At 35.7% G+C, this 19,320-nt stretch overlaps 1 protein-coding gene across 2 annotated transcripts in view; it reads right to left on the bottom strand.

Annotated features, from left to right (window-relative positions):
- Positions 1-19,320, bottom strand: part of C5 (complement C5) — a 99,201-nt gene that overhangs the window by 48,186 nt on the left and 31,695 nt on the right. Inside the window, exons 13-21 of one of the 2 annotated variants that reach the window (XM_025358790.1) lie at positions 18,198-18,407; positions 17,917-18,066; positions 16,781-16,910; positions 15,725-15,787; positions 14,397-14,594; positions 8,788-8,878; positions 7,280-7,353; positions 6,299-6,438; positions 202-573 (exon numbers count right to left, since the gene is read on the bottom strand). In XM_025358790.1, coding sequence (XP_025214575.1) covers positions 427-573; positions 6,299-6,438; positions 7,280-7,353; positions 8,788-8,878; positions 14,397-14,594; positions 15,725-15,787; positions 16,781-16,910; positions 17,917-18,066; positions 18,198-18,407 — 1,203 coding nt within the window. In that variant the 3' untranslated portion in view covers positions 202-426. Of the gene's footprint in view, positions 1-201; positions 574-6,298; positions 6,439-7,279; positions 7,354-8,787; positions 8,879-14,396; positions 14,595-15,724; positions 15,788-16,780; positions 16,911-17,916; positions 18,067-18,197; positions 18,408-19,320 lie in introns of those variants that run through there. The other variant, XM_025358789.1, reaches the window with a different exon arrangement.

Raw genomic sequence — 19,320 nt, 5'->3', positions numbered from 1 at the left:
TCCTTGCTCAAACCTGGCTGACTCTTTACTTATGCACAGCACAGATTTCTAGCATCCAGCTACGGCAAAAATACTGAACTGAGATTTCAGAGTTTGGAAATGAATCCAGTCAACTGCCTGCTAACACACACACACACACACACACACACACACACACACACACGAAATCTTCAGAGGAATGTAATAGAATCCAGAGTATTTATAATTTTTTATCAATAAAGTCCAAGGTTCAATCCAAAATTACTAGATAAAAAGAAATAGGGAAGTGTAACCCACACTCAAGATGAAAGGTAATTAACAGGAACTAACCCCAAAATATCACAGATGTACTTGTTTCTTATTTTGATATGATGGAAATGCACTGATAATTTAAAGATTCAACAAAATATGGCAGTATAGTGATAAGCACAACACTTTAAAATGCCATCAAGTTGGCTGGGCGTGGCGGTGTGCACCTGTAATCCCAGCTACTTGGGAGGCTGAGGCAGGAGAATCGCTTGAACCCGACAGGCGGAGCTTGCAGTAAGCCGAGATCTTGCCATTGCACTTCAGCCTGGGTGAGGGGGTGAGACTCTGTCTCAAAAAAAAAAAAGAAAAAAAAAAAATGCTGTCAAGTTATATGTAATTGTGTCACTGTAAAGGACATACAAAAGAGATGGCAGGCTAGATTTGCCCCATGGTCCATAAATTGCTGACCCTGATTTAGTTCATAAAGCAAAAGGATAAAAAGATGTAAAAGATTCAGTATGGCAGGTCAATTTCCCTTTATTAATTTATAAATTCAGGACAGTACCTATGAAAAACCTATTATAACTTTTAAAGGAGAATTCAATGAACTAATTCCAAAGTTTATCTGGCAGAGTAAATGTGTAAGAATAGCAACATCAAAAACATTTGAAAAATAAGAATACCAGAGAGTACTTGCCTAATAGATATACAATATAACCACAAATCTATGGTACTTTAAATCAGTGTGATACTGATGTAAACAAAACAGAGGAGAGAACCTATAAATACAAAACAAAGGAGAGAATCTATAAATATAAATCTATAAATAGAGAATATATAAATCCACATATATGGAAATTCAATATATATGGGGGCAAGATGACATTTTAAATCAGTTGGAAAAGCATGAATTCCTTAACAAATACTGCTGGATCAACTGGCTATTTGGGATTAGATCCTTATTTCAGATAAAAAAATCTAAATGCTCGCAGAAAGCTATAAAAGTACTATAGAAAATACGGAAAAAACAATTTTTCAGAAAAACTTTTATTTTGGGTTCAGGGGCACATGTGCAGGTCTCTTGTATAGGTAAATTGCGTGTCGCAGGGGTTTGGTGTGCAGATTCTTTCATCATTCAGGTAGTAAGCATAGTACCTAATTGGTCGTTTTTTGATCTTTACCCTTCTCTCACCCTCCACCCTCAAGTAGGCCCTGGTGTCTGTTGTTCCCTTCTTTGTGTCCATATATACTCAATGTTTAGCTCCCACTTATAAGTGAGAACATGCAGTATTTTGTAGAAAAACATTTTTAAAACTTGCAGTGAGAAAGAATTTCCAAAAACACAAAATTCAAATGACATAAAGGAAAAGATCTACGGATTTTATAACATACAAATTAAAAACACTAATAACAAAGTTAAAGACAAGTAGCAGATTAAATACCAGCAACATTTATAATCAATAAAGGATTTATAGCTATAACATAGAAAGTGCTCCTGTAGACAATAATAAGTACATTTGTTGAGTACTCACTATTGGCCAAGTACTATATTTACATGAATTAGCTCATTTAATCTTCAACTATGAAATAGATACTATTATCATCCCATTTTTCAGATGAGGAAACTAAGCAAGAAGAAGCTAGGTAACTTACCCCAGAAAAAAGCAACTCAATGGAAAGCAAAAGAAAGGATATTAAAGTAGTATATAGGATATCATAGAATACATGACAGAAGAAATACAAATGGCCAACAGACAAATGAAATGAGGTTCTACATTGCTAGAAATCAGGGTAGGGAAATAGAAACATCAGTGACTTATCACTTGTGTCTGTCAACTTGGCAAAAATTTTATGTGTATTACCAAACAATATATAGTGCTGTCTTTCATGTTTTTAAATATTATGTAGTTGTATTCATTGTGTATATATATTATGCTGCCATTTGCTTTTTTCAGCAATGTTACATTTTTGAGCTTTAATCAAAATGATGCATGTAGTTATCTAGTCCATTCATTTCAATTTCTGTATAAGTGTTCCTTGTATGAGTAAAAGAAAAAATGTTTATTCCCCCAAATTATAAGAATGCGAGGGATCAAGGCTACCTGCATACAGTTGGTAAGAATGTCAATTGATGTAGCTCTTTCGGAAGATAATTATGGCAATATTTATTATCAGAAGGTAAAATGTCCATGCCCTTTAGCCCAGTTAGTTCACTCCAAGACAAAACATCTATTCTACAGAAATATACGTGTAGGAAGATATGTATGCATAAATGGAGACTTTGCAAAATCAGTTATAATAGTGAAAACCTGGAAACAACCCAAATGTCTTTAATAGAAACACGGTTCAAAAAATTATAGTGTACCCACCATGTGAATTACTGTGCAGCCATTAAAGTAATGAAGTAAATCTGTATATACTGATATGAAAGGATGTCTCTGATAATATTATTGGTGGAAACACAAATTGCTGAGGCAGTGTATATATATACATATATATATACACACACACATATATACACACATATATATATACACATATACAAACCTATTTTATATGTCTAAGACTAGGTGAGCAGAGGAGCCCCTGCTGATGTCAATCCTACAGTTGAGCAGAGTTTGGCTGTGGCCTCTGTGCCTTACCCATCTGTTATGCCCACCGATTTATGTGTCTATCTTAAATTACAATTTAAATGGTTTAAGAGTGGCACCTCCTTAATCATCTACCAAAATCCTTTGGTAGCCAAGATCAGTGTGAGTTATAAAATTATGCTCAGTCTGTTTTGATGAGATGGTCCGACTGTCTTAGTATCTCAGTTTCCAGGCTTCAAACCAATCTTGAATTGGGATTTTGAGACATAAAAACCACTACAGGAACTTGATGGAGAAATGGCCTTTGGTATCTCCATCTGAATTATGATTATCTAAAATTCACGAAGCATTCTGTCTGCAGAAAAGCTAGTGGATTTGAAAGCAACAATGTAAAGGCAACTTTCTGGCTTAATCGAGGTCCTTCTCCAGACAAGGGAGGGTAATTCCACAGGGCTGAAGATGGTGGCATGATTCATAGGATTTATGCAAACCCTGTGAGTAAATTCTAAGGAAGAGAAATAAGTAACATTTTGATTTTATTTCTATAAAAATAAGATAATACTGGTCGGGCACAGTGGCTCATGCCTATAATTTCAGCACTTTGGGAGGCTGAGGTAGGTGGATCACAAAATCAGGAGTTTGAGACCAGCCTGGACAATATGGTGAAACCCTGTCTCTACTAAAAATACAAAAATTAGCCAGGCGAGGTGGAACATGCCTGTAATCCCAGCTACTTGGAAGGCTGAGGCAGGAGAATGGCGTGAACTTGGGAAGCGGAGGTTGCAGTGAACCATTGCGCTCCAGCCTGGGTGACAGAGGGAGACTCTGTCTCAAAAAAAGAAAAAAAAAAAATATTATCAGTGTGGTAAATTGATTACTTAAGTTTATTCCCCATTTACATCCTGTGGCCAAGTAAAATTTGTGTGTGCATTGTGTGATATGTAGCATTACCTGATGAAATAAGTTTATATGGAAAAGTTCATTTTTACTGAAAATTAAAATTGTGAAAAAAAAGAGTGACATTTCTTAACATGAATTGGATTGAAAAATGAAATTGGCATTTCTATGACAAAAAGTACGTCTGATTTTGGCTGATTATTTTATCAATGAGGACTGATTTTTCCAGTTAGATTATATGGCAAATGTATTACATAAATTGAATAAGCTAAATGTGAAGTTCCAAGACATAAGATTAAAATATATTGATAAAGGGGTAATAAAATTGACAATATTTTTATTTTATCAACCTTCCTGATAATATTGGGTTAAACAGCAATGCCTACCTCTATAAAAATGAAAAATAAGAACAGAATTATGCCAAACCCTCTCTCATTTCTAACAGTAAATAACGTTTATCCATAACTATGAAGCCAATTGAGAGAAAAGTTTCATTTATCTAATGAGAAGATAATTTTTTTTTTTTTTTTTTGAGACAGAGTCTTGCTCTGTCACCCAGGCTGGCGTGCAGTGGTGCAATCTCAGCTCACTGCAAGCTCCGCCTCCCGGGTTCACTCCATTCTCCTGCCTCAGCCTCCCGAGTAGCTGGGACTAGAGGCGCCCACCACCATGCCTGGCTAGTTTTTTTGTATTTTTAATAAAGATGGGGTTTCACCGTGTTCGCCAGGATGGTCTTGATCTCCTGACCTCGTGATCCGCATGCCTTGGCCTCCCAAAGTGTTGGGATTACAGGCGTGAGCCACCACTCCCAGCCGAGAAGATAATTTTTAAATAAAATTTTATATTTTACATTTAATAACTTTAGAAATGTGTATGTTATTTTATCAATAGTATACTAATAATAATATTTGTAATGATACCTAAATCCACATATCATTTGATACTTGGAATTTTACAATCATGAAATTTTAAAATATTTCATTTTCAATGTATATGCATATTTTTGTTCATTAAAATATAATAAGGTGATCAACAGAAAAAAATTCAAGCATAAAATATATAACATTAGGGGAGTAAAACGGAAATACGATTCATTGAGGAAAAGGAATGATATGTAATCTGTTGTTAAGAGCTTGTCTGAGCCCAGGAGCAGTGGCTCATGCTTGTAATCCCAGCACTTTGGGAGGCTAAGGCGGGTGGGTCACTTGAGGTCAGGAGTTCGAGACCAGCCTGGCCAACATGGTGAAACCTGTCTCTACTAAAAATACAAAAATTAGCCAACCCTGGTGGCATGCACCTGTAATCCTAGCTACTCAGGAGGCTGAGTCATGAGAATCGCTTGAACAGGGGAGGAGGAGGTTGCAGTGAGCCGAGATCACACCACTGCATTCCAGCCTGGGCGACAGAGCAAGACTTGATCTCAAAAAAAAAAAAAAAGAGCTTATTTGAGCATTTACAAAATTGTTTGCTATGGTATTTGGACTCTGCTATACATAAGTCTGATAAAACAGTTTTATTTTAAGATATCGATATTTAAATATTTCAAAAGTAATAGACTGCCATCTTTTAAAAAATGTATGATAAAAATTTTACATGCCAATTTTAAAATGTGTCAAAGGGCAGGGCGAGACTCCATCTCAAAAAAAAAAAAAAGTGTCAGAGGGGTACTTAGTTTTTCCAAAACAAGAGGGTATGTAAGCAAAATTTTAGGAAACCACTGAAATTCTAATCTCTAAGAATAAAGTTAGTGTTTTAAAAAAATGTAGCTAGAATTTTGGAACACATTGAATCATCATGCAAAGTTTTGTGATTGTGATTTTCAAATCAAATCAGTCAGCCTATCATATAATTCTCTTTAGGGGTGTGCTGGCAAAGAGAAGATAAATAGTGGGTCCAATCATGGTTGGAATTGTATCCTGGAGTGAGAAAGGATCCAGGGAGTTGGCATAATTTTAGTCAGTGTGGTTTTAATGATGGCTCGTGAATTCTAACCTGAACAAGGAGTAAAGTAAAAAGAGCAGGGAAGTAATGGACAATAAAAGGGATTGCGTTAATGGATTGAAGGTTTCAGTGATGCTGCTGGCCCAGAGCTATGGAAGTAATCTGGTTAATGAGTTAGGACAGGAAGGAGGTTGTCACTGGATGGTGAGATGTGAGATGTCTGAAATCAAGGTTTCAGAGAGGATGATAAGCTCTATAAAGTGAAGATGAGTATGAATGGCTAAAATGGAGGAAAGGAAAGGGTTGTTAGAATCAAGGAGATCAAGGAACTCTGAGTATAGGCAAATAAAGGAACTAAATATGAATTCATCCTTCTCTAGACTTCCATAGCACATGGATTATCTTATACAATTTATTCTTTCAATTGAAGTTACGTGAATACCTACTTGTCCTTCCTCCTTTCTTCATCCCTTTAATTCACATACCTACACATCTAGTACAATGCTCATTTTAAGTGTTTGGTTTCTATTGCTGAACTGAGTTGAAATTTTACTTTTTTTGTGTATGGTAATTCCACTAATAGAATTCTCAAAAAACCAGAGAATGTTTCCTTTATCGCATAAATATTAATACCTACTTACCTGCATCCCAGAAGTCCTATAGTTGTAAACAGTTCCTTTCAACTGGACCTGTTCTCCTCGTACAACAGAATATGGTATATTCATTTCCAGGAAGACATCTTTGAACACCTTTGCCTTAATAGTATCAGCAACACATATACCTTCAGCCCAAAGTGGAAGCGAAGTAGAATCATATTAGGAAATCCCTATAATGCTTTATTGGTATTAAAATTTCTCACATTTGCTTTACTTCAAGGAAAAAAGAATACTAGATCATGTTTTTCTCTGAACTCTCACTTCATGCCCTTGAATTTTCTATTCATTGATCTTAATTTCAATAATAATTAGTATTAACAGAAAACTTCATTTGTTCAACAAATAGTTAATTCTATTTAAGGCATGAGAATGCTTATTAACTAATGTACCAAATCTTTTTAGATATTCATTATTGGCTCCTTTTTTAATGAGTATAATATTTTGATTGTGGAAACCAAGATTTTAAAACAAAAGTAGCAAACAACAAACAAAACCATTCCTGAAATTATTTGGAAAGCATCTGCACTTAATCATCACAAAGATCAGCCCAAGAGAGGTCATTTGTTTGTTTCTAAGGCTACACAAGCTACCAGTCAGTGAGAAAAGTGAAGGAAAATAAAGACTTGAGGTTGGGTGCAGTGGCTCAAGCTGTAAACCCAGCACTTTGGAAGGCGGACGTGGGAAGGTTGCTTGAAACCAGGAGTCTGAGACCAGCTTGGATAACATTGCGAGACCCCTTCTTCATTTACAAAAAAGGGAAACAGGAAAAAAAAGAGAGGAGTGAAAGGAGAAATCAATATGTAAGATTTGGGCACATCCAAGTCTTTTGGTAATACATAAAAAAAGAATATTTTTAAAAAATTACTACCATGTAAGTTCTGGGTACACTAAATAGATACTAACAAAGAATTACATCTTGCTAATCATATCACTATTTAAATGCATATATCACTTAAGCCTGCTTACCACTGTTTGAAATGCCAACACCTTGAATTTCCCAGGTAGTTACAGAATCAGGTAGGGCAAACTGCAACTGTTTTCTGGAAGTTAAAATGTTGATATTCAAATACAGTGGAATATTGATTAGCCCAACTTAACAGAGACATCCATTAACAGTATTTTTGCTCCAAACTACTTTAGAGAAAGAAAAAAACTCACGTGATGAAATCACATCATTAAGGAAAACCTCATCAAGAAAAATATATTCAGTGACTCTCCTATATATTTCATGTTTTTAGACATTGCACCTCTATGATGAGAATTCAAGTTCAGCAGGATGCCTTTGAAACATTGCAAAATCCAAGCATACAAAACAAAGAAAAAACTATGTCGTGAGTATATTCTAAAATAGGGAAGCAAAGTGATTCATGTTAGCACTGCTCAAAACAAAGCTGACATAACTAAAAACTGCTGATTATGATTAAGCTTGTATATTTATTTACAGCTATTGTCTACCAACTTTGTATCAAGTATAGTGCTGAGTACTGAGTAAACAGCACTGGTAAGATATAGTCCTGCTCTCAGGCAGTTTACAATCTAGTGGAAGAAATAGTTAAGTCAATAAATTATATTGCATTGTAATAATTGTACCAATAAGGCATTATAAGAGTTAAGAGGCAGTGTGCATTCGTTCAATACATTTATTTTCAGTATCCTAGGCCAAGTCCTGCATATAAAGCAGTAATCTGAATTTAGTTCACGTCCTTGAGGTATTTACATTTTAATGTGTAAGACAGGAAAGTAAAGAAGTCATTATAATACAATGTGATTCACACAACAGGGTTAATTGAGGGTGTAATTAATCCAATCACTGGTAGGGTGGGGAGCAGTGGCCAGAAGGTTTACTAGAGGACCTGCTAGCTAATGGGTAATGTCAGATGAAATGGACAACAATTGTGTGGAAGAAGGATTAGAGAAGACAAGGATAGAAACAAGGAGATGCATGAGGAGACAATTGCAGGGCTTTGAACTCATTCCTTGCCTTCTCATTGGAAAACCAGTGCTTTAAGCCCACCTAAGAAGAGTATGGCTCGAGGACTCAGTACATCACTGTTTTCAGTGATATAGAGGAAGTGTTTCCTTAAAATGTGTTGAATAAAAAACTTCAAAAAGAAAAGAACCTTTCTTCCTGTTTATTAATGTTTGTTTTATAGTACAGGTATTTTAGGATAAAAATAGTAGCTTAATATAGTGCATAGCACATAGTTGTGTGTAGTAAATGTGTACTGAAGTCAAATAAAATTAAATGGAATAGTACCCTTCTTCATTCTGACCTGGAGCCAATCACCAGTGCAATGTACATCAAAAAATAAAAATTTAAAAAAGCAAAGCAAAACAAAACAAAATTTGATCAAATTGCAGGATCATCTTAACTCTTATGCAAGCTATTGGGAAATGGGTAGTTTCCAGATTTTTGGCCATAATACTTGCATTATCCACATTTCTTTCAAGGAAACATGAGAGAAGTATAATACCTTCTGGGAACAAGATGAACTTCCCATAACCAGCTTTCTGGAAAATAACTCCGAATTTCTGGCTTGCTTACTGGTAACAGGGTCTTCATGTCTGGATAAAAAAATCATATTCAATTATGGAAAAACAATATAAATTCTACTTATAGGTGAATTTTAAAATATGGCCATTAATCTGTAACTTGAGCATTTTCTGAAAGATAAATAAAACATTTTGTTTAATGCTTCCAAAATAGAACTATAGGCAGGGTGCATTGCTCATGCTTGTAATCCCAGAACTTTGGGAGGCTGAGGTGGGCAGATCACCTCAGGTCAGGAATTCGAGACCAGCCTGGCCAACATGTTGAAACCCCATCTCTACTAAAAACACAAAAATTAGCTGGGCATGATGGTGAGTGTCTGTAGTCCCAGCTACTCAGGAGGCTGAGGCACGAGAATGACTTGAACCTGGGAGGTAGAGGTTGTAGTGAGCCTCGATTGCACCACTGCACTCCGGCCTGGGTGACAGAGCGAGACTCTGTCTCAAAAAAACAAAAAACAAACAAACAAAAAGACTATAAAGGCCTTAGGATTTTTCCACTAATCGCATTGGCAAAACAAAGCATTAAATATCTTTAATGATTTGTTTCTTAAGTTGCTAAATGTTTAGTATTCCTGAGATTATACAAGATATTGATCAGTCTGTAAAGTTGTTTGCACTTGTATAATTGTAATAATTGTGTTTATAACAGAAAAAAAGGAGGCTTTATATGATTCTCTGCCTTCTTTAACTTGGTAATTTGTTTATATTTACTTTAATAAAAATGGACAGAACTTCTGTTTTCATCTAAGACACATTAATAGAAAACCAAACATGGTATGCAAAATAACAGTTTTCAGACATTAGAGCATAAGCAGAACTGTGATCTCTGAGAGAAAGGAAACAATTAGGTGGAACCTGAAATTGCCCCAGCTTACTGCCTAGAGGCAGTTTACAGATTAGGGCAGGGAGAGGAATACAAGGAGAGCCTGATGATTTTGAAGACTTGTGGCAACAGAGATGGGAGTTTTGCAAGGCCAAGTTGTCTGGAATGAGGGGCAGAGTTCCAGGAAGGAGGGGGCTGCAGAGAGAGACTTCTATCCAGCTGAAGCCAAACCAGATGATTATAGTTGAAAAACCGAAAAATGAAAAAATATATGAGAGGGGAGAGCAAGATGGCTGAATAGAAGCCTACACCATTTATTTCCTGTTGGTACACTAAATTTTAACAACTAACTACACACAAAAAGTACCATCACAAGAACCGAAAATCAGGTGAGCAATCACAGTACCTGGTTTTGACTTTACATCACTGAAAGAGACATTGAAGAGAGCAAGAAAGATAGTCTTGAAGCACCAATGCCACTCCTCCCATATCCCCTAGCAGTGACTGTGAAACATGGAGAATCTATTTGTTGGGAGAGGGACAGCGCAGTGATTCTGTGGCTTTGCATCGAACTCAGTGCTGCACTGTCACAGTGGAAAGCAAACCAGGCTGTACTCAGCTGATGTCTGCCCACGGAGAGAGTATTTGGACTGGCCCTAGCCAGAGGGGGATCGCTCATCCCAGTGGTTGGAGCTTGAGTTCCAGTAAGCCTCCCCACTATGGACTGGAGTGCTCTAGGGCCCTAGGTTAACTTGAGGGGCAGTCTAGGCCACAAGGATGGCAATTTCTAGGCAAGTCCTAGTGCGCTGGAAGCCCTCAGAAATACTAAACATTTAGCAATTTAAGAAACAAATCATTAAAGATATTTAATGCTTTGTTTTGCCAATGCTATTAGTGGAAAAATCCTAAGGTCTTTATAGTTTTTGTTTTTTTTTTTTTTTGAGACAGAGTCTCGCTCTGTCACCCAGGCTGGACAATTAGACAAGAGAAGGAAATAAAGGTCATCCAAACTAGAAAGCAAGAAGTCAAATTATCCTTGTATGCAAATGATATGATCATATATTTGGAAAAACCTGAAGACTCCACCAAAAAACTATTAGAACTGCTAAATGAATTCAGTAAAGTTGCAGGATATAAAATCAACACACAAAAATCGGTAGCATTTCTATATGTCAATAATGAACAATGTGAAAAAGAAATTTAAAAAGTAATACCATTTACAATAGCCACAAATAAAATTAAATACCTAGGAATTAACCAAAGAAGTAAAAGATACCTACAATGAAAACTATAAAACACCAATGAAAGAAATTCAAGAGGACACACAAAAAAAATGGAAAATTTTTCCATGTTCATGGATTGGAAGAATCAATACTGTTAAAATGTCCAAACTACCCAAAGCAATCTACTGATTCAATGCAGTCTCTATGAAAATACCAATAACATTCTTCACAGAAATACAAAAAAAAAAAATCCTAAAATTCATATGGAACTACAAAAGACCAGAATAGCCAAAGCAATCCTGAGCAAAAAGAAAACAACTGGAGGAATCACATTACCTGACTTCAAATTATACTATAGAGCTATAGTAACCAAAACAGCATGGTACTGGCATAAAAGCAGACATATAGACTTATGGAACAGAATAGAGAACCCAGACAAATCCACACACCTACAGTGAACTCATTTTTGACAAAGGTGCCAAGAACATACATTGGAGAAAGGACAGTCTCTTCAATTAATGGTGCTCGGAAAACTGGTTATCCATATGCAGAAGAATGAAATGTGACCCTTATCTCTTGCCATATTACAAAACTCAAATAAAAATGGATTAAAGACTTAACTCTAAGACCTCTAACTATAAAACTGCTATAGGAAAACACTGGGAAAATTCTCCAGGACATTGATCTGGGCAAAAGTTTCTTGAGTATACCCCACTATACAGACAACCAAAGCCAAAATGGACAAATGGGATCACATCAAGTTAAAGAGCTTCTGCACAGCAAAGGAATCAATAAAGTAAGGAGACAACCCACAGAATAGGAGAAAATACTTGCAGCTACCCATCTGACAAGAGATTAATAACCAGAATATATAAGGAGTTCAAACAACTCTACAGGAAAAAAAAAGTAATACTCCCACTTAAAAATGGGCAAAAGATTTGAATAAACATTTCTCTAAAGAAGACACAGAAATGGCAAAAAGGCATGTGAAAACGTGCTCAACATCAGTAATCACCAGAGAAATGCAATCAAAACTACAATGAAATATCATCTCATATCAATGAAAATGGTTTTTATTCAAAAGACAGGCAATAACAAATGCTGGACGGGATGTGGAGAAAAGGGAACACTTGTACCCTGTTAGTGGGGATGTAAATTACTATAACCATTATGGAGAACAGTTTGGAGTTTCCTCAAAAAACAAAGAATAGAGCTACCATATGATCTGGCAATCCCACTGCTGGGCATATATCCAAAAGAAAGAAAATCAGTACGTTGAAGAGATAGCTGTATTCCCATATTTGTTGCTGCACTGTTAAAAATAGTCAGGATTTGGAAGCAACATAAATGTCCATCAACAGATGAATGGATAAAGAAAATGTGGTGCATATACACAATGGAGTACTACTCAGCCATGAAAAGAATGAGATCCTCTCATTTGCAACAATATGGATGGAACTGGAGTTCATTATGTTAAGTGAAATAAGTCAGGCACAGAAAGACAAAATTTGCATGTTCGCACTTACTTGTGGGTGCTAAAAATCAAAACAATTTAACTCATGGAGATAGAGAGTAGAAGGCTGGGAAGGGTAGTAGGAGGCTGTGGGGGATGTGGGGATGGTTTATGGGTACAAAAAATAGAATGAATAAGACTTAGTACTTGATAGCACAACAGGGTGACTATAGTCAATAATAATTTAATTGTACATTTAAAAGTAACTAAAAGAGTATAATTGGATTGTTTATAAAACAAAGGAGAAATACCTCAGGGGATAGATACCCCATTTTCCATGATGTGATTATTACTTATTGCATTCCTGTATCAAAGTATCTCATGTACCCCTTAAATACTATTTACCCATACAAATTTAAAAATTAAAAAAAAAGTTAAGAGAAATAAAAGCCAAATCCTCCCTCCAAAAAGAAAAACAACATATGGACTAGATTATTTATTAAAATTCTGCTTATAATAAGCAAATATTATTAGCCAGGCATGGTGGCGGGTGCGTGTAATCCCAGCTACTTGGGAGGCTGAGGCAGGAGAATTGCTTGAACCCGGGAGGTGGAGATTGCAGTGAGCTGAGACTGCGCCATTGCACTCCAGCCTGGGCAACACGAACAAAACTCCGTCTCTCAAAAAAAAAGCAAAACAAATATTGGAAAACAATCTGAATCTTAGACATTGTACATCTCAATGAATATATTTCTACAAACATAAATTTTGTGGCCATTTACCAAAATTATGATTATTAGATATTGCTTAACAATAGGGCTATGTTCTGAGAAGTATGCTGTTAGGTGACTTTGTTGTGTGACCGTCGTGGAGTGTACTTACACTAATCTAGATGGTATAACTTACTACACATCTAGACTATATAGTATGGCCTATTATTCCTACGTTACAAACCTGTACAGCATGTTACTGAACAGAATACTGCAGACAACTGTAATGCAATGGCAAGTATTTGTACATCTAAGCATATCTAAACACAGAAAAGTTACAGCAAAAATATGGTATTATAATCTTATAGGATCACCGTTGCATATGTGGTCCATCATTGATGAAAATGTCATTATGCAGCACACATATGTATAAAACAGAAACTGTCATTTTGCTTTTGTTTGTTTTGTTAAAGACTATACATAGGCTGGGCACAGTGGCTCATGCCTGTAATCCCAGCACTTTAGGAGGCCGAGGTGGGTGGATCACCTGAGGTCAGGAGTTCGAGACCAGCCTGGCCAATATGGTGAAACCCCGTCCCTACTAAAAATACAAAAATTAACCAGGTGTGGTGGTAGACGCCTTTAATCCCAGCTACTCAGGAGGCTGAGGCAGGAGAATTGCTTGAACCCGGAGGCAGAGGGTGCAGTGAGCCAAGATTGCACCACTGTACTCGAGCCTGGGTGACAGAGCCAGATTCTGACTCAAAAAAGAAAAAAAAAAAGACTATATATAAAGTCCTAAAAGCTCTGAAAACATATTAATGAGAGTTTTATAAGTTCTGGAAACATGTATTATAGTTGAAACTGAAATAAGACATCAACTTTTATATAAGTACACTTAACCTTAGGTTAGATTTAGAAATCTTCTCCTATATTTCATCAATGTAGATATAGACAGAATTTTTAATGGTTGTAATATCACAAAAGCATAGAATTGTAGCACTCACAGGCATATTGGAGGGGATCTGGTCAAAGCTCCTTGCTTGAGGCTCAGAGAGGATAAATAATCATTCAAGTTTATGGGATGACTTGGCTTTAAGGTTATGCCAGGTCTTAACTCTGGCCTAGTGTACTCTGCTCTGTACTATACCTCTTCTGATGCCCAAAAATGATGGAATTTTTTTTTTCTTATGGACATTTACAAGTTATCTTTTCTACTTTCAATTCTAAATAGATCATGAAAACTGCCTTTCTTAGCAGCATAAAATTACACAAAATTCCCCGTGTTGAGCAGAATTCTGATAGAAAACATCATACTTACGTAGCCTTCCCAATTGCAAGTCTTTATGAGAGTTATTAGCACGGAGCTGGCTTGCGACGACACAACATTCAGTGAAAGCTTTGACGCATCTCGGCCCTACGCTAATCCGTGCAGCTCGCTGCTCACAGGTTTCATCATGATTAATACGGGCTCCATCGTAACAACATTTCTTCACTACTAAATGTTTATATTTAGCAGCTGAAATGGTAATAATGCAAGTGTTCTTGATCATGCAGAGTCATAACATCTCAGGCTTAGAAGGAATCTCAAGGGATACCTGGTTTCTATTGCTATATGACACCCCTACCCACAATAGTTATGGCTAGTTGACTGTCCAGACTCCCCTTGGAACTATTCTAAGAATGGGGAGAATGTGACCTTACCAAATGGTCCATTCCAGCTCACACTAAATGGTTAAAGGGTTTCCTGCAATTAAGCTAAATACAAACTCTTGAAACTGGAACTTTGAGTTCTGCTGAAAATAAGCAGAAAAATATAACGTAGACAAAGAATATAAAATATTTTTTAAGAAAATAAATTAAATATCCAAGAAAGCTTTAAATATTTGAAGATGGCTATCATCACTATGCAAATATTTCCTTCTTCAAGCTATATATCCTATTTTTAAAAAACTTCTTATATAACATGGTTTGTGGACTTCACCCAGTAGCATTACTCTTCATTGTTAAGTGCTCAGATTAGTCAGTGTCTCTCTTTTCATATCATTAGAACGTAGAATAAAGGTTAGAATTAAAATAACTCACATACAAATGGAAGAAACTATTATACTACCATAGGCATATTAGTTGAACTCAATTTGCTGACTCCCAGTTTGATATTCTTTCTACAGTTACATGGCCAATTATCATAACCATTTAAATAATTATTTTAAAATAATTCTCACAAGATGTATTTTCCAAAGAATAATGCTACTAACAGTTAACTATATGAAATAGAAGTAATAGACTGCTAGGTATGTCCCCAAAATCGTCAAATCATGGATTTTGTCAGAATAAAATGGAAGGATATGATTTTAATTGCTAGATGAAGTTATCAGAGAGAAAATATTTATGACAAATAAAAGCTAATATTTTGGATTTTAGAGCTAGAAGTAATAAAGACCTATTTTCTTAGATTAAGGCTATGACAAATGAACTACTAGACTTTATTTGGATTAATCTTTCTGAGAGAGATAAGCTAACCTCCATACATATTTTTCTTTTCATCCATTCTATTTCAATTAGGGGAATTTATATAACATTTAAATTTGTCAAGTTTTTGAATGATATGACCATAACCTTTTTACAATCACATGAATCTTAGGGTACCTATTTCTTCTATCTTCTTTTGCAGCATTCTTCTTGGCCTGATAATTTCTTTACAAGGTTCATCTGGTTTTTTAAAAAAAAGATAAAGAAGAAGGATTAAAAAGGAGATAAAATCTCAAAAAAAAATGCCATGAAACTATTTAAGTATTTAGAACATTCACAAGTTGTTCATTAACAAATATTGAGGGGCTACTTTGGATTAGGAACTGTGCACCATACTTCTTAATATGACTTGTTTTATCTTAGTGGAGTTCATGATCTAGTGTCATATCGTTTGACTTATTTTGTCTGAATTTGGTTTTGAATCCTGCAGCCTTTCTAATCCACTGATTCCAGAGAAATACCTAAGCATTTAGAGTGAGTGATGCTTTTGTTGGGTATGCTATTTTTATTATTTGCTCTTTGTGCTATATTATTGCAAATATAACTATGAATACCATAGTATCAAGTATAATTATGAACAATTTTAAAACCATAGAAAGAAGATGATTAAGATGTGGTTACTATCCTTAAAGAGCTCCCGATGCAGTAGGTGAGACAGGACTTACAACTACAAGTAAGAATGTGCAATGACACAATGCTGTTCTATTACTTGTAAATAGATCTAGTCCCTGCAATAGCCTCCCTATTAAAGGAGGAGGGAATTATAAATTCTATGTGGGGAAGAGGTTTCGTAGAGGCGATGATTCTTATGTTGCTTCTCCAGGCTAATGAAGGGGAAACCAATCCCAATAAATAAAGGCACAAAGGTGCAAAATAGCATAATGCCACTCGAGAACTCCACTTGGTTCTGTAGAGCTTAAACATAACGTAAGGCACAGCAGAGTAAGAGCTAGTTGGAGAGAACCAGGGAGAAGATCATGGAAGGTTTTGAGTACTACACTAGAGAATTCATACTTTATCTTGAAGGCCAGTGAAACATTTTATACAGGTGAGTTATGTAGTCTTGGCATTCTAAGATCAGGGTACAGAATATTTGGGAAGAGGGATAAAAATGAGATCTGGGAGGCAAATGATCAATGGGATTTTCAGTAACAAACATGCTGAGCATTTTACCATTTTCTTGGGAGTCATCTGCATTTGCATTAGTGAGGAAGGTAAGTCCAGCTAGGTGGAACACATTGGCATTGTTGAGGCCACCACCTGCCCCACAGCCCAGATCACTCTTCTCTAAGAATTGAAATACCTGTCCAGAAAGGCAGAATATTGAGCCCATTGAGATGTATAAATCATTCCTCTAAAGAACTAAAAGGTACTAATTGTTACATGGTTATCACAAACCAGTGAAATACACAGATGATATTTTTCAAATGATCAAAGATAAAATTTCCCAACTTTGTTTCTAAGTTTGTCCTTTTGTATTTATAAATACATAACTATTCAAAGTTAAATCAAGAACTAAGTCTTAAACAAATAGCTTTGATGAGGACTTTATTAGAAACTGATGTATAGTGTTTTGTACATAGAATGAATGCTGCAATCAATATAATGTTCCAAATAAATAAATAAATAGGTATGAATGCATGAAGGACTGAATTAACAAAGAAATTAATTTTAAGTTGCTTTAAAAGCACAACTTTGTGCATTTTGATGGGGATGTCCCTACGTTCTAAATGGGTGAAGACTTGTTTGCGCAGGCTTATTCATTTTAATTTTGACCCCAAATGTTCTTTTCTCTACGAATATTTTTTAATTTTACAGTTTCTCAGTCCTTCCCTCCTTGTACAAAGAAATTCAAGCCTAGAAAATAACAACTGTACATAGTAAGATAAATAGGAACTTATGAGAATTGAATTATTTTGAAATTCTTCTGTGCCATGGATTTCAATGAGAGTTAAAAAAAAATCCAAATGTTACCTATACAGGTCTTTCCTGTGCTGCTACAAGCTACTGTAACTGCCATCAACACCCTACCCTAAACCTCCAAAGTATTCTGATAGTAATTTTTCCTCCATGAATGTAATGGCTACCATGATCATATATTCTTAAAGTGCTTACATTTACATTTGAAAAACAAAAGAGGATTGACCTGTGCTTTGGGAGCTAACATGAGGATGGTTTACCTTCCTAAAAACGAGTATGTTGAGTAGATTATAGAAAAGCAGGCCTAGCCTTCCCTTAGTCATGCCCCCATATCCTAGCCTGGTGGCCACACTTCATGCAACACTGCAGTGAGACATGCATTACTTAACTCTTTCCAAGGGCTTTTTGGCTCTTCTTTGGACTCCATACACAGCGCTGTCCACTGCTGTTAATGCCACCCAGGAATCCATCCCAGTTACCATATTAAGAGACACAGTTTGGCCTGGAGAATATGTATCTGCATCAGGAGACAGATGAACCTAAAAGTTCATTTGAAAAAGAAAAGGAAAGATCATTTGTACGAGACAAGACTTTTCAGAAGCAGCTCAGACTTTGGCAGCCTCCTTCATTAAAAAGAAAATTCAATTGCGACTTGTAATTTGTGGCTTACCTGGAGCTGGTTGTCACATTTTTCTTCAATATTTAACCAGACTGAATCAGACACTAATTCTGCTGTCTGCTCTCCTGTGACGATGTAATAGACCAGGAGTCGGGATGAAGGAACCATGTTCTGCGTTACTGGAATGTTTATACTTTGATAAGATGCATCTGAAAGTTTCTCCCTTGTGCCAAAGTGGATAATTTTGCCCTTGGATAAAATCTAAAAATAAACAGCAGCAGCAAAAATAAGTAACAAATAAACCAACAAAAGCAAAACCTATGCTTTAGGATGCAGCCTGGAGCTGGGAAAGAAAGAAAGAAAGAAAGAGAAAGAAAGAAAGAAAGAAAGAAAGAAAGAAAGAAAGAAAGAAAGAAAGAAAGAAAGAAAGAAAGAAGAAAGGAAAGAAAGAAAGGAAGGAAGGAAGAAAGGAAGGAAGGGAAGAGTTAACATGTATGGGCCTACTATGTGCCAGGAACTTTAACATTTATTTAACTCCTTTCATTCTCACAATATACCAATATGATAGGAATATTATTCTCATTGAAGAAACTGAGACTCAGGAACTAACTAAAAGTCTTACTGATTTTAATTCAAAATCACACAACTAGCAAATTAGAGAGCTAAAATTTGAACCCAAAAACTGTTTAAAGTCATCACACTGTCACTAAAACCCCTTTTGTTTCACTGATTAAAAAAATAGATGAATAAGTGGAGTGCATTTTATTTGGGTATTAAGTTTTAAAGCCAGGGTTTAGATTCTAAATTGAAGGTTTAAGATTTAAAAAAAAAAACAAAAGTCACGTGAAGCCAAAATGCCCTCAGAGATTTCTTAAATTGTCCTTAGAGACCAGGACTGCACACATGGGTTTGGCATGTAGTCCATAAACAGTTTCCCTTCATCAGTCAATATTTTTCTATGGTCCTCATTACTGTTTTTTTCAATTTCTTTCTCAAAAATGTTGAAAAGCCAAAAGCATGCATTTGGCCTGGCCATCGAAATAATTCATTCCATTTCTTTGGTGATTGTCAGGAAGCTCTTAATATTTTTTGTAAGCTTTTTTTCTCGGTTTCACCAACAGGCTTCATCGATCCATCTCTGTTTCATATAAATGATGCAATAGGGATATTGCTG

This window comes from Theropithecus gelada, chromosome 15 (genome assembly GCF_003255815.1).
Source record: "Theropithecus gelada isolate Dixy chromosome 15, Tgel_1.0, whole genome shotgun sequence".
NCBI lineage: Eukaryota > Metazoa > Chordata > Mammalia > Primates > Cercopithecidae > Theropithecus > Theropithecus gelada.
Note: the sequence above shows the minus strand (reverse complement) of the source record. Positions and strands in the feature narration are given on the sequence as shown.